The sequence below is a fragment of the Salvelinus sp. IW2-2015 genome, linkage group LG4p, assembly GCF_002910315.2.
Source record: "Salvelinus sp. IW2-2015 linkage group LG4p, ASM291031v2, whole genome shotgun sequence".
Taxonomy (NCBI): domain Eukaryota; kingdom Metazoa; phylum Chordata; class Actinopteri; order Salmoniformes; family Salmonidae; genus Salvelinus; species Salvelinus sp. IW2-2015.
In genome coordinates this window covers 17,777,588-17,794,117 of record NC_036841.1, presented here as the reverse complement: position 1 = coordinate 17,794,117, position 16,530 = coordinate 17,777,588, and the positions used below count along the sequence as shown (strand labels likewise).

Sequence of the window (16,530 nt, the reverse complement as noted above, 5' to 3'; positions counted from 1 at the left end):
CAGCCAACTTCACACAACTGTGGGAAGCGTTGGACTCAAAATGAGCCAGCATCCCTGTGGAATGCTTTCGACACCTTGTAGAGTCCATGCCCTGACGAATTGAGGCTGTTCTGAGGGCAAAATATTAATAAAGTGTTCCCACTCAATATTAAGAAGGTGTTCCTAATGTTTGGCATGCTCAGGGTACATAGGGTGCAATTTGGGAAGCAACCTGTTCTGAACACCTACCACATCACTGAAATTACAAGGGACACAACATGTAATCACTGCCCCAGTTGAACACAAACTAACACCCAAATATCCGAATGTGCATGGCACAAATTCTGGGGCATCTTAACGGAGTGTCCTTAATCTGCCAGGTATATGTTCTAATCTGGTGGTAGTAAATGGTAATCCCAGTCCAACTGGTTCATGGAAAAGCACCTTTGTGTATAATAGCAGTGATTTGTTTATTGTTCCTGTAGTATTGTGATGATTGTGCATTCAGACCATGCTCCTTTGAACAGTTTTGTCTGACAGGACATGTGAGCTCCCAGTTAACAAAGTTCCCCCAATTTGAGAGAACATTCCTTTAAGAGTCTCATTAGGTCATTAACTATCGTTTTAATAGGAATGTTCCCCTGATGTGCAAGGAATGTTTCCAAGAGACCATCCCCTTAATGTCAATTATAATTTACCTAGAACGTGGTTACCATGTTCTCAGAATTTAAGATATTAATGTTCTGGACACGTTTCAGTGGAACGTTGCAAGAACATTCATGTGTCCAGTTTTCTGTGGGTTATGAGAATAATCCATCAACATTCCACCAACAATACACAGAACATGGTTGCCATGTTCTCAGAATATTTATTTTATTTTCACTCTGACATTATGGAGTATTTTGTGTAGATCCGTGACAAGAAACGATAATTAAATATATTTCAATCCCGCTTTGTAACACAACAAAATGTGAAAAAAATTCAAGGGTGTGTAGACTTTTGTCACTCTATGTGTGTTTATTGTGTGTTGGTCATGTGAGACAGCTAACCAATGGCAATCATGGATTAGACGCCGCCAGTGTGGCTTGGTCACGGACAGAATGGTAGTTGAATTAGTTCGCATTTGAGCTAACCCGAACCTTTGTTTTAACATGCTCCGGAAACTCAATTCTGACATAAACTGTACCCCATCTAGTCAAAACAGGTTAGAAAGCCAATTTCACTCAGCGTTTATCAACGAAGCCTTCCTATTTGTACATCTTGCTGTTGTTGCTGACATGTAACCGAAACGAAAAATTGGCCGGCAGAAGAATATACGGTAAATATGATGCATGTTAAATTGTTATAACGTTGCCGATTGAACGGGATACAAATTTTACTATGCTACGCGAAGAATCGTTCTTTTGAATTTGTGGTAATAGTTTTTCAGTAGAGCGGTTTCTTTAGCCTAGTTAGGGTATATGTACTTATGCGGTGGTTCCCAACCAGGGGTACTAGGTCCCTTCGAGGGTACTTGGCCTACCCACAGTTGGTGATTGAGAAGTCTCATGAGACCATCGGCCTACTGGTAAAATGCACTTGAGGGGGTACTCCAGGCAGACCAAAATTCAGTTACCCAACAGTGGTACAGTAAACAAAAAAGGTTGGGAACCACTTAGCCCAAGATGTACTCTTATGTGACCTTAATTTAAGGTTATTTTCAGAGATAGACTAGCAGGCAAATACTCCATCTGAACGTGAATCAATTATCAACTACCATTCTGCTAAAGTTAAATCTAGACTTGGTTTCCTCTATCATAATCACTCCTCTTTCACCCAAGCTGCCAAACTAACCCTGATTTAGATGACCATCCTACCCATGCTAGATTATGGAGACATAATTTATAGATCGGCAGGTAAGGGTTCTCTCGAGCGGCTAGATGTTCTTTACCATTCTGCCACCATATTTGCCACCAATGCTCCTTATAGGACACATCCCTGCACTCTATAATCCTCTGTAAACTGGTCATCTCTGTATACCCGTCAGAAGACCCACTGGTTGATGCTTATTTATAAAACCCTCTCAGGCCTCACTCCCCCCTATCTGAGATCTCTACTGCAGCCCACATACAACACCTGTTCTGCCAGTAACATTCTGTTAAAGGTCCCCAAAGCACACACATCCCTGGGTCGCTCATCTTTTAAGTTCGCTGCAGCTAACGACTGGAACGAGCTGCAACAAACACTAAAACTGGACAGTTTTATATCAATCTCTTCATTCAAAGACTCAATCATGGACACTCTTACTGACAGTTGTGGCTGCTTTGTGTGATGTATTGTTGTCTCAAACTTCTTGCCCTTTGTGCTGTTGTCTGTGCAGAATAATGTTTGTACCATGTTTTGTGCTCCTACCATGTTGTGTTGCTACCATGCTGGGTTGTCATGTGTTGCTGCCTTGCTATGTTGTTGTCTTAGGTCTCTCTTTATGTAGTGTTGTTCTGTCTCTCTTGTCGTGATGTGTGTTTTGTCCTATATTTATATTTTTATTTTTAATCCCAACCCCCGTCCCCGCAGGAGGACTTTTGCCTTTTGGTAGGCCGTCATTGTAAATAAGAATTAGTTCTTAACTGACTTGCCTAGTTAAATAAAATAAAAATATATATTTTCGTAGGGTAAGGGTACATCAATGTAATCAACCCAGATCTAAAAGATTGATCTCTATTGTGGTCCCTGAGTCCCTCTATAGCGTTATCAGCCTAATAGAAGTAAAATAATCTGTTCGTAAGTACTGTATGGGGAAATTCCACATTCACAGAGTGACACTGAGACTCCGATGCAAAGTTTGGTAACAGACTAATGGCACAAACCTTTATTCTGTTACTAAACTTTATATCTGCACTGTACAAGTAAATATGGGTTTGTACAATATTCAGTGAACATTGTTAAATGAGTCCTGCATAGAGTTGTGTGGTTTGTTTAACTTTGCACTCCTTGGTTTTTGTTTTAAAGTGAGAAATCTGAATCTTATTCACTCTGTTAGAGGAATTGCCCTATGGAACTCCGGGGACCACAGTCAATCGTTGGGTAATGAGTCACCAACTGTCTCTATCTAAGCGGCATGCTTCACTGAAAAACCGGTTCTGTTGTGGTTTATGAGACTTAGTATTGTGCTCTCCCTCTTCCAGTGATTTGTGTAGCCTCTAATGTGACTGTGTAGCCTCTACCAAAGGGTCTGAACATTTAGGGTCGGTTTCCAGGGCACAGATTAAGCCTAGTCCTGGACTAAAAAGCATGTTCAACAGAGAATAGCCATTGACATAGCTTTTAGTCCAGGACTAGGCTTAATGTGTCCAGGAGACCTGTTGTGCATGTTCCCTATAACTGCAGGATTGCTGGCTCAAGCCCCGCTCTGGCTGTTCCTCTTTAATCGCTACTCTGCAGAGGAAGTAACACTAGCTGGCTGTGAATGGCCTTGTATCATCATTAACCTAACTGACTCGCATTGCACAGCAGAAAGCCTTTAGTAACGGCTGAGATTTACAGTTCAGTAGGCTGTTTCTGTTCAAATCATAGAGATAGATGGAGGGCGCATCTTTATATCTGTGGCATTATAGAATCTGTGACAGCTTGGGTAGCGCATTGAGGCTACAACACAGGAATCCCCACCCAGTTGACTACTTTGGCTACTTTAAAATGGTGGAAGCATGGCGGAAGCATTCAATGGCGCTGCCCATGCTAAAATAGCCTTTTGGCCACTAGAGGTCTCTCATTCTCTATGGTTCAAATAATGAAACATTTGATTCTGAGAGGAATATCGCATCATATTTGGAACTGTATGTATTGAGAGTTGGTGTTGAATGTTTATTTCATCATGTGCACATTTGCGGCTGAACGTCGAATTACAGTATAGGCCTACAGATGGAGGGGAAAGGACAGAGATGAAGGGTCTAGCCAGTTTCAGAAGGTTCCTTCACAACAGTGTGTGTCTGCTTAGGGCTCATGGTGAAGACTGCTTGTGCTGGTAGTGGCAACCTACTAGATTTGGATGATATAGGGTTGATGATGGGGAGGGTGATGCGGTTGGCTCGCCGGCCTAGAAGTAAACCTCAGTTGATTACAGCTCATTGTTTACAGTTGAAGTCGGAAGTTTACATACACCTTAGTCAAATACATTTAAACTCAGTTTTTCACAATTCCTGATATTTGATGCTAGTAAAATTCCCTGTTTTAGGTCAGTTAGATCACTACTTTATTTTAAGAATGTGAAATGTCAGAATAATAGAAGATAATTATTTATTTCAGCTTTTATTTCTTTCATCACATTCCCAGTGGGTCAGAAGTTTACATACACTCAATTAGTATTTGGTAGCATAGCCTTTAAATTGTTTAACTTGGGTCAAACGTTTCGGGTAGCCTTCCACAAGCATACCACAATAAGTTGGGATAATTTTGGCCCATTCCTCCTGACAGAGCTGGTGTAACTGAGTCAGGTTGTAGGCCTCATTGCTCGCACATGCTTTTTCAGTCTGTAAACATTTTGGAAAAATGACTTGTGTCATGCACAAAGTAGATGTCCTAACCGACTTGCCAAAATTATAGTTTGTTAAAAGAAATTTGTGGAGATGGTTGAAAAACGAGTTTTAATGACTCCATCTAAGTGTAGTAAACTTCTGAACTCAACTGTATATTTTTTTTATTGTTATTATGTGTGTATATGTATTTATTTATTAATATGTGTTATATGTATTTATTTATTATTATGTGTGATTATATATATACACTGCTCAAAAAAAAATAAAGGGAACACTTAAACAACACAATGAACTCCAAGTAATCACACTACCTCCGCCTTTGTGCAGGAGGTGCACTGCCAGAGCCTGCAAAATGACCTCCAGCAGGCCACAAATGTGCATGTGTCTGCTCAAACGGTCAGAAACAGACTCATGAGGGTGGTATGAGGGCCCGACGTCCACAGGTGGGGTTGTGCTTACAGCCCAGCACCGTGCAGGACGTTTGGCATTTCCAGAGAAACACCAAGATTGGCAAATTCGCCACTGGCGCTGTGCTCTTCACAGATGAAAAGCAGGTTCACACTGAGCACATGAGCACATGTGACAGACGTGACAGTGTCTGAGACCCGTGGAGAACGTTCTGCTGCCTGTAACATCTCCAGCATGACGGTTTGGTGGTGGGTCAGTCATGGTGTGGGTGGCATTTCTTTGTGGGCCGCACAGCCCTCCATGTGCTCGCCAGAGTAGCCTGTCTGCCATTAGTAACTGAAGATGAGATCCTCAGACCCTTGTGAGACCATATGCTGACACATGCACATTTGTGGCCTGCTGAGGTCATTTTGCGGGCTCTGCAGTGCACCTCCTTGCACAAAGGCGAGGTAGCGTCCTGCTGCTGGGTTGTTGCCCTCCTACGGCCTCCTCCACGTCTCCTGATGTATGCCTGTCTCCTGTAGCGCCTCATGCTCTGGACACTACGCTGACAGACACAGCAAACCTTTTGCACAGTCGCATTGATGTGCCACCTGGATGAACTGCACTACCTGAGCCACTTGTGTGGTTGTAGACTCCGTCCATGCTACCACTAAAGTGAGAGCACGCCATCATATCAAAAGTGACAAACACATCAGCCAGGAAGCATAGGAACTGAGAAGTTGTCTGTGGTCACACTGGCAGAATCACTCCTTTTTTGGGGGTGTCTTGCTAATTGCCTTTAATTTCCACCTTTTGTCTATTCCATTTGCACAACAGCATGTGAAATTTATTGTCAATCAGTGTTGCTTCCTAAGTGGACAGTTTGATTTCACAGAAGTGTGATTGACTTGGAGTTACATTGTGTTGTTTAAGTGTTCCCTTTATTTTTTTGAGCAGTGTATATATATTATGTGTGTGTGTGTGTGTGTGTGTGTGTGTGTGTATATATATATTGTAATATGCAACTCATTCTGAAACACAGAAATATAACAATTTCATTCATTACAAACTACATGACCCTCCCTTGGATTAGATTTTTTTTTTATACTAAAACCTCCAGGTAACCGTTCTGTACATTTCGGTCTGTCCCGAATGACATAATCTCTTTTGGTTATCCTTTAGCCTCGCTTGACCTCTAGCAATCATGCTAAATCTGCTGTGATGTTGCTGGGTTTGACATCTGTACTGACATTGTAATTCTCTCACCGATCATTATATTGAATGATTTAAGAATACTTTTGTTCATCATGTAGGAACATTAAAAGGCCAGGGTTGTGTCCTGTAGGAACAAATGTTTTGAAATGCAGAAAATGTTTTGAAACGGAACAAGGGACTACCTGTCCTGAGCTAAAAGGCCAAGGTTTTGTACACACAATATATTTTTGGGGTGGAAATGGGACAAGGGACTACCTGTCCTGAACTTAGCCCATAAGAACACTGGTTATGTCCCAAATGGCATCCTATTTCGGGAATCGGAGCACCATTTGGGATGCAGCCTCTGCCCTGAAAATCCAACCCGTTGTTATTGTCTTCCCTGTAGCTGTGCGGCTGAGGTGGGCTGGTTTTATGAGCGAGCCTGGATGACTGTGATGGAGGACGCGGCCACTCGGCTGGAGAGGGAGTATGTGCACAGCGTCTATGAGAAGATTGCTCCCTATTTTAACGACAGCCGCTACAAGGCCTGGCCCAAGGTGCGCCAGTTCCTACTGGAGCATGAGCCTGGCAGTATCATCGCTGACGTGGGTATGTACGCTACGGTATCTGTTCTACTACTGATGGACATGCATTAAGTGGGTATGTGTCTGGCTTTTTACTGGCCTCTGTCTTACGACTATCTGTTGTGGCCCGAGTTTAATTGAAACGAACAAAAAGGACAATAACATACAGGTTTTCTACCTGCTTTTGATTGATTTCTTGATGCAATGTTTCGTTGTCGTCAAGCTAATTGGTATTTTTTTTACGCTTGCAGTCAGCTACTGTAAGATGTTGTGATATCTTTCATTTCACGCTAAGGAATTGGTTTTCACACTCGAAAGTACCAGTCATTCTGATTCTGAGGCCTTGCTTCAAGTCATGATGTCAATGTCAAAACACAAGTAGCACTCCAAAAGTAGTGCACTATATAGGCAATCGAATAGGGTGCCATTTTGTATTGGCCTCATGCATGTCTTCTGGGGTTGACATCTAGGCTGCATCCTGATTCTCCGCCATTCTCCCAAAGGGTGCACATGCACATTTCCGGTCAGAGATAAACCATGGTGGGAAACTCCCTACAGCCAATGTTTACACCAATCCAATTCTTTAAAATCCATTATGGCAAGTGCACACTGTGGTAGAAGGGTAGAGAACTGGGACCTAGTGTTTGTTGTTGATTGTCTGCCATCCTCCACATCACAGGCTGTGGCAATGGCAAGTACCTGCACGTCAACGGCAGTGTGTTCAAGCTGGGCTGTGATGTGTGTCTCCCCCTTGTGGACTCAGCCCGGAGCCAGGGCCACGAGGTGCAGCTGTGTGACTGCCTCAGGCTGCCCTACAGGGACAGCTGCTTTGACGGTGTCCTTTCCATCGCAGGTAGGCCTATACTTCACTCAACATGGGAGGGTAGTGGTCTAGCGGTTAGTGTGTCTGACCCCAGTTCAATCAGAATGGGTTTGAATCTGGCAAACAGGCTTGCATTCCAACTCGCACTCCTGCTACCATTACAGTCTTATTTTCACTGTGCCCCTCACTCACTCCTCGGGCGTAACCCTACAATGTTTGCATATCGGAAGGGTCTGGATAGGTGTAATCAGTGACTTGGGATGAAAGAAGTGCAGGAGCTGTCTTTTTCCAAGTCGGTCCATTAGACTATCGTATGTTAACGGAAATTCTCAAATTACATTATGCTATAGAGACCTCTGATTATTCATTGTTAAGGGTTTATACCCATTTTCCATGACTTTTAACTAAATGTTTATGATTATTATTATAGCCTACATGTAAGAGTAAGTATTATTGACACTGGAAGTCTGCTGTGTCTGATCCCATGTAGGCCACCATCTCCTGCAATTGTGCCCTTGATCAAGGCACTTAACCCCCCACAAAGTAGAACTGCACTGTTAGTAGAACTGCACTGTTAGTCACATGTTGTCAACCGTCCATCTGGAGAGCTCCTGGGTGTGCAGGCTTGGCTTTTGATCCAAGTCTGCTCATCAAGGTCCTGTTGAGCAGCTGATGTTTAGGCTACAATGTGGTTAGACCAGGGCTGGAACAAAATCCTGCAAACCCAGTAGCTATCCTGGAGGATGGTTGCCACCCTTGATATAAAGTATTGCAACATTACAACCAAATACTTTTGTCTTTTTTTAAATGATTCCTGCATTCGATGAATCAGTGCTCAAAGACAACTTGCTTTGAAGTAGCCTACCTAAGGTTTGAAATGATCATGTTTTTGTCATATCTGTTTGGGATTATTCTACAAATGATATGTAACTATGTTCTGGCCCCCCGACCATCCTCTCACAAAGAAATCGGCCCCGGCTAAATCTATTTGATGATCCCTGATTTAGGCTATCTACAGTGCCGGTGGAAAGGTGACAACAACACGAATGCTTTGTTAGCTATAGTTAACTGTAGCAGTTTCTCACTAGTTATGTTTCTATTTGGCTATCTAGTTAGTCTGTCTGGCATTATATTCTGCACGTTAACGCTAGAGTCTTTTTTACCCAAAATTGATAAATTGAAAGTGAGTTCACAGCTCCTGAGACATGGTTAAGAAAGGTTGTTTTGAACACTGACATGAACCTTTCTGGTTATAACCTTTTTTGTCAAGACAGATCTTCCAAAGGTGGTGGAGTGGCAATCTTTACCAAGGAACACCTTCAGTGCTCGGTTGTCAACCACCAAGTCTGTCCCCAAACAATTTGATTTGCTGAGCAAGCCTTCCTTCATGACCTAGCCTCTAAATTGGTATAGGCCAACAGCTCCGTCCCCCCCGCAGCTACTTGCCCGAGCCTCCCCAGCATCTCCTTCACCCAAATCCAGATTGCAGATGTTCTGAAAGAGCTGCAGAACCTGGACCTGTACAAATCAGCTGGGCTAGACAATCTGGACCCTCTATTTCTAAAACTATCCGCCGCCATTGTTGCAACCCCTATTACCAGTCTGTTCAACCTCTCTTTCGTATCGTCCGAGATCCCTAAAGATGGCTAAGCTGCCGCGGTCATCCCCCTCTTCAAAGGGGGTGACACTCTAGACCCAAACTGTTATAGACCTGTATCCATCCTGCCCTGCCTCTCTAAAGTCTTCGAAAGCCAAGTTAATAAACAGATCACTGATCATTTCGAATCCCACTGTAACTTCTCCGCTGTGCAATCCTGTTGTCCGGACCTCTGGCAGTCTCTATGGGGGTACCACAGGGTTCGATTCTCGGGCCGACTCTTTTCTCTGTATATATCAATGATGTCGCTCTTGCTGCGGGTGATTCCCTGATCCACCTCTACGCAGACGACACCATTCTGTATACTTCTGGCCCTTCCTTGGACACTGTGCTATCTAACCTCCAAACGAGCTTCAATGCCATACAACACTCCTTCCGTGGCCTCCAACTGCTCTTAAACGCTAGTAAAACCAAATGCATGCTTTTCAACCGTTCGCTGCCTGCACCCGCACGCCCGACTAGCATCACCACCCTGGACGGTTCTGACCTAGAATATGTGGACAACTACAAATACCTAGGTGTCTGGCTAGACTAAACTCTTCTTCCAGACTCGTATCAAACATCTCCAATCCAAAATCAAATCTAGAATTGGATTTCTATTTCGCAACAAAGCCTCCTTCACTCACGCCACCAAACTTACCCTAGTAAAACGAACTATCCAACCGATCCTCGACTTCGGCGACGTCATCTACAAAATAGCCTCCAATACTTTACTCAGCAAACTGGATGCAGTCTATCACAGCTGTCTCTTATACACATCTAGATGTGTATAAGAGACAGGGCTCCAGGTCATCTATAAGTCTATGCTAGGTAAAGCTCCGCCTTAACTCAGCTCACTGGTCACGATAACAACACCCATCCATAACACGTGCTCCAGCAGGTATATCTCACTGGTCATCCCCCAAAGCCAACACCTCCTTTGGCCTCTTTTCCTTCCAGTTCTCTGCTGCCAGTGACGAATTGCAAAAATCGCTGAAGCTTGGAGACATATTTCCCTCACTAACTTTAAACATCAGCTATCTGAGCAGCTAACCGATCGCTGCAGCTGTACATAGTCCATCTGTAAATAGCCCACCCAATCTACCTATCTCATCCCCATATTGTTTTTATTTACTTTTCTGCTCTTTTGCACACCAGTATCTCTACTTGCTTATCATCATCTGCTCATTTATCACTCCAGTGTTAATCTGCTAAATTGTAATTATTTCGCTACTACTATACGCCATTTGCACACACTGTATATAGACTTTCTTTTTTTCTATTGTGTTATTGACTGTACGCTTGTTTATTCCATGTGTAACTCTGTTGTTTTTGTCGCACTGCTTTTCTTTATCTTGGCCAGGTCGCAGTTGTAAATGAGAACTTGTTCTCAACTAGCTTACCTGGTTAAATAAAGGTTAAATAAAAATAAAAAAATCGAATCAGCTTTAACAGATCTCTGTTAAAGACGCTTGGACCTTTTTTGGATATTTTCAGTGGTATTCCTTTATAAAGAATATGATAATTAAACAGATTCAGCCCCTGGTTCGATCGTGATCTGGCAGAATTACTCCACCTCAAGAATTCCATTTGGCAAATCGCTCGACACACGCATAGTCAGGCTGACTGGCTCTTGTTCAGGCAAATGAGAAATAAGTGCACTCAGGCTATCCAGAAGGCCAAAGTGAGTTACTTTAAGGAGCAGTTCTCTCCCTGTGGGTCTAATCCCAGGAAGTTCTGGAAAACGGTTAAAGACCTGGAGAATAAAGCCTCCTCCTCACAGCTACCCATGTCCATGATGTGGTTGTTACTGACAAGGAGCACATGGCTGAGCTCTTTAATCACCACTTCATTAAGTCAGGATTACTATTATCAAACACTTAAAAAAATCTACATATCAGCCATTATCGTAATGACCATTCAGTGCAGGTCCGTGTGTGCGAGTCAGGCTATCCAGAAGGCCAGTTAAATAAAGGTTAAATAAAAAAATGTATACATTACATGCTGCTGAAATATAGTACCCTCCTCTGGCAGTGGCCCACTGGCACACACGGACCTGCACTGAATTAAATAGCGCACCCTCTCCTCTGGCAGTGGCCCACTCGCACTGGCACACACGGACCTGCAGTGAATGGTCATTACGCATACTCAGGCTGACTGGCTCTTGTTCAGGCAAATGAGAAATAAGTGCACTCAGCAGAGGAGAGGGTGCGATATTTCAGCAGCATGTATTCAGGCTATCCAGAAGGCCAGTTAAATAAATAAAAAATATACATGCTGCTGAAATATCGCCCTCTGGAGAATAAAGCCTCCTCCTCACAGCTGCCCATGTCCTGTAATGTTGATGATGTGGTTGTTACTGAGAAGAAGCACATGGCTGAGCTCTTTAATCACCACTTCATTAAGTCAGGATTACTATTATCAACCACTTAAGCCATTATCGTAATGACCATTCAGTGCAGGTCTGTGTGTGCCAGTGCGAGTGGGCCACTGCCAGAGGCCAGTTAAATAAAATAAATTATACATGCTGCTGAAATATCGCACCCTCTGGCAGTGGCCCACTCGCACTGGCACACACGGACCTGCACTGAATGGTCATTACGATAATGGCTAATATGTAGATTTTTAAGTGGTTGGTAATATTTAGGTGTGCATTCATGAATTTGGAACAGCGCATCATGCTCATTCAGGCTGGCGCATTTTCATTCTTTGCAATCTCAAAGCCTACTGTCACGCAGATTCAGACTAGCGGCAAATAAACTTGAGCAAAATGGAATCAGGAAATGAATGCCCACTCTCCATTGCTATTCAATGCAGATCCAGACTTCATTCCGCTTTGATCAACCTTTTTTGCCTCCGTGTGTGAATCTGGGCCAGTGATGGGCTACTTTGTTTAATAGAAGAGCCGCTGTACCGTTACTCAAAAAATGTATAAGTGCCGGTATGGCGCTCCGGCTGGTACGGGTGGTATACAGAAGAGCCCTGTTTGGTAAAAGACCAAGTCCATATTATGGCAAGAACAGCTTAAATAAGCAAAGAGAAACAACAGTCCATCATTCCTTTAAGAGACGAAGGGCAGCTAATCTGCAAAATTTCAAGAATTTGGAAGTTTCTTCAAGGGCAGTCGCAAAAACCATCAAGCGCTATGATGAAACTGGAAAGGAAGACCCAGAGTTACCTTTGCTGCAGATGATGCGTTCATTAGAGTTAACTGCACCTCAGATTGCAGCCCAAATAAATGCTTCACAGAGTTCAAGTAACAGACACATCTCAACATCAACTGTTCAGAGGAGACTGTGAATCAGGTCTTCATGGTCAAATTGCTGCAAAGAAACCACTACTAAAGGACACCAATAAGAAGAGACTTGCTTGGGCCAAGAAATATGAGCAATGGACGTTAGACCGATGGAAATCTGTCCTTTGGTCTGATGAGTCCAAATGTTCGATTTTTGGTTCCAAATGCTGTGTCTTTGTGAGTGAACGAATGATCTCCACATGTGTGGTTCCTACCGTGAAGCATGGAGGAGGAGTTATTTAGAATTCAAGACACACTTAACCAGCACGGCTACCACAGCATTCTGAAGCGATCCGCCATCCCATCTCGTTTTGTTTTTCAACAGGACAATGAACCAAAACACACCTCCAGGCTGTGTAAGGGCTATTTGATCAAGAAGGAGAGTGATGGAGTGCTGCATCAGATGAACTGGCCTCCACAATCACCTGACTTCCCACCCAATTGAGATGGTTTGGGATGATTTGGACTGCAGAGTGAAGGAAAAGCAGCCAACAAGTGGTCAGTATATGTGGGAACTCCTTCAAGACTGTTGGGAAAGTATTCCAGGTGAAGCTGGTTGAGAGAATGCCAAGAGTGTGAAAAGCTGTCATCATGGCAAAGGGTGGCTATATATATTTTGATATGTTTAACTCTTTTTGTTTACTACATGATTCCGTACGTGTTATTTCATAGTTTTGATGTCTTCACTATTATTCTACAATGTAGAAAATAGTCAAAACAAAGAAACCCTTGAATGAGTAGGTTTAAACTTTTAACTGGTACTGTACATTTCTCGATTTTTAAGTGAATGATGTGTGTGTACGCATGCATCATGAGCTTAGTTAAACTGTCTTAACCCATCACCCATTATATTTTTCACCTGGTTTTACTCCATTATTTGTTTACAAACACAGTACATCTATACAACACGGTTAAAAATCATTTTGATCTCATTTTAGTCAGTCCTTGCAACCATAGCTCTGTCTGAATTACATTTCTACAGCTCCATCCCTCTGCTGTTTTACCCAAAAAAGTGTCTGGTTCCATTTTGTTTGAATCCTAGATTGCTCATTTAGCATACGGGCAACTGCCTCTTCTTGGGTATCATGTAGCTGTTCATGTTATGTGCTTCACTTCATATCAAAGTAGTTGAGTGACATGAATGAAATCAAGGCGGGTTACCAGGTGACATAAGATAAGCATTTCCTGGCACAGCTGCCCTAGTTGCCTAGGCAGCTGGGTCACCAAGGTAACAAGAGTATGTTTGGGAAATAATCAATGGTTTTATTGCAGGTAAATTGGTGTCTAATTACCAACGCTGTGAGTAGGCAGGATTCGGGTGCTCATTTGCCCTAGGACCGTATTAATAAACACTAGCCCGTCAGTGGCCTCGGGTGGTAGAACAGTTGCTGCCACTGCCTTCAGAGCACATGTATTGTGTTGGCGTGGGTTTAAATCTAGTCCATCAGGGTTGGGGTCAATTCAAATTGAAATAAATCAATTCAGGAAGACATTCGAATTTAAAATTGACCAAAAACATTTGAAATTATTAAATACTTAGATACCCGTTATGCTATTATTGAAATGGAATTTCAGTTTAATTCCTGAGTTGATTGCCGCAATTGGAATTGAACCCAACCCTGTAGCCTTATGCCCTTTTGACCACCCTCCTTTTAATTTTGCTCGTCTCTCTTCACTCTCAATATTCCCCCCAGCCCTTCATGACACTACTGTACAAGAAGCTCCAACATCCACCGCTGTCCCAGTTGTGCTGCTGAACTTAAACTTTCTGACTTTAAAATGTTTTTTTTTCTCCTACTAGTCATCCATCATCTGTCCACCAAAGAGCGTCGTATTCGAGCAATTAAAGAAATGGCAAGGACCCTGCGTGTGGGCGGGCGCATCATGATCTACGTGTGGGCCATGGAGCAGACACGGCGGAAGTTTCAGAAACAGGACATATTTGTGCCCTGGAACCCCAACCCCCCGTCCCCCACCCTGGGCAGGGAGCGGCCCACACCCCGGTGGAGGGACGCAGCACAGAGTGTGAGCGGTAGGTAGCTATTTACGGGTAAGGGAGGTGCCAGAAGGTTGCTGGTTCAAATTCCAGGCAGGGCAATGTAAGAGAGAAGCTGGTAATATCTGGAAGGCTGTTGTTGATCCCAGGTACAATCTCCTGCTGTTGTCCCTTTTGAGCAAGGCACTAAAATAGTGTTTAAATGTGTGTGCATGCGCACGTGTGAGAGCTTGGACTAACCAAGTACTATTCTATTCTTATCTATCCAAGAATACCTCTACAGCGACAGCAAAGACGAGCACAGGAAGGTGAAAAGCACATCGTTCGTGCTGGATGAAGAGATGGCCTGCAGTCCCCAACAGAGGCTGTGGTTCTTCTCTCGCTCCCTGGACTCAGTCTTTGACTTTGGCAGCCTGACCATCTCCAGGGCCAACGACAACCACTCCCCCTCCACAGAGACAACCACTCCCCCTCCCTCTACCGCCTTGGTCCAGGAGTGTGGCTCGATGGCCCTGCCTGACTTGGTCACCTCCTACCAGATGGAGCACACAGAGGGACCAGGGCGGCCAGGGGAGAGGGAAGCAGGCCCACCAGGAGACCTCAAACAGGACAGCAGTCAGAGCCCTCAGGACAGTGAAGGGGAGCCAGAGGCTGCCTCGTGTCTGCGCTATTACCACGTGTTCCGGGAGGGCGAGCTGGCGGAGCTGATCAAGAGCCACGTCGAAGAGCTCCACGTCCTTTACTCCTGCTTTGACCACGCCAACTGGTGCGTGGTGGCCGAGAAGGTCCAGGTTTGGAAGATATGACTTGGTTTTAATAAGTTTGATTTGTATTTTTAAAATAATTTATTCATTTTGTGCCTCAAATGTAAAAAAGAAATACACTTTTTAAAGGTACTGTTCACATTCTTACGGTGTTTTAAGAGTTACTGTGTTTCGCAAATTAATAGCACCTAAAAGCAGTATCCAGAGGGCCAGGATATTGCGTCCCAAATGGCACCCAAATGTCTGCGTCCCAAATGGCACCCTATTCCAAAGACTTCCATCCTCCGTTCCAATGCTGCTATCGATGGACCACGTCTGCCAAGGATGTGCGTCATTTCAGTTTTCCCCCTCCAAGCTTTTGATCTTCTGTTTTTAGCCACAACCCTTGAGACCATTAGTGGTGGAATGGGTCTCTCATATATGCAAATTCTGCCTGTATTTGTCTTCAAATATTCCGCAATATACAAGGGGAATCAACCTTGCTGCAACGTTCTGTGATGTTGGTATCCCTTTCTATGGACCACCTGTGTATAATGGGTCATGTTCTAAGGAGCCATGTGCTGTTATTAAGAATGCTTAAGGCAAGTGCTGTTATTAAGAATGCTTAAGGCAAGTGCTATCATTTCAATACTGTCTGTGTGATGTGTTAATATTTTGTCCGGCTGAACTAAGAATTTTTTGGTCAAATGAACAGACACATCCTAGATGATACTGTGAAACGTTGCATTGTAGGTATGTTGCTGCTTGCTGAATGTCAGTGGTTCGCACATGAATAGTTCTCGGCACAACTTGAAACATTCCTGTAGTCAATGAACCAGGGAGGTTGCATAAGCCGTGCAACTGTTCTAGACCTACTTCTATGTTACTGGTATAGAGATTGATATCACCTAGCATACATTATTTTAGTAAAAAAAATGTAAGGTTTACTTTTTAAAAGTTAACATTTTTAAGTATCATTTGTCCGTGTATGTTTTTTACCCCATTTTTAATAAATTATTTTTATGAATCTCCTTATGATTGATTTACTGGTTCTAATCAAATGTTTATTCTACCAATTTCCTGATACGCCGTGGCCAAGGATGCGGGTACAGAACAACATTAACTGTCAGACAAATTTAATAGACTACACTACATAATACTGTTAGTACCATCCTATGGCAAGCCAGGGAACTACATAAACTCAGCAAAAAAAGAAAAGTCTGTTTCAATGAACCATAAACAATAATGAACATGCACCTGTGGAACGGTCGTTAAGACGCTTACAGACAGTAGGCAATTAAGATCACAGTTATGAAAACTTAGGACACTAAAGAGGCCTTTCTACTGACTCTAAAAAACCCAAAAGAAAGATGCCCAGG

General features: G+C 43.3%; 1 protein-coding gene across 2 annotated transcripts; it reads left to right on the top strand.

The window, feature by feature from the left end:
* Positions 1 to 1,049: 1,049 nt before the first annotated feature.
* On the top strand, positions 1,050 to 16,178 carry LOC111960629 (probable tRNA methyltransferase 9B). Of its 2 annotated transcripts, none has more exons than XM_070438513.1 (5): positions 1,050 to 1,297; positions 6,481 to 6,683; positions 7,422 to 7,511; positions 14,214 to 14,444; positions 14,679 to 16,178. In XM_070438513.1, the coding sequence occupies exons 2-5, from the start codon at positions 6,521 to 6,523 to the stop codon at positions 15,212 to 15,214; spliced, it is 1,020 nt and encodes a 339-aa protein (XP_070294614.1). In that variant the 5' UTR covers positions 1,050 to 1,297; positions 6,481 to 6,520; the 3' UTR covers positions 15,215 to 16,178. The 2 variants fall into 2 exon arrangements, with proteins under 2 accessions (XP_070294614.1, XP_023838482.1); XM_023982714.2 differs by having other exon boundaries at positions 7,338 to 7,511.
* The last annotated feature ends 352 nt before the right edge of the window (positions 16,179 to 16,530 follow it).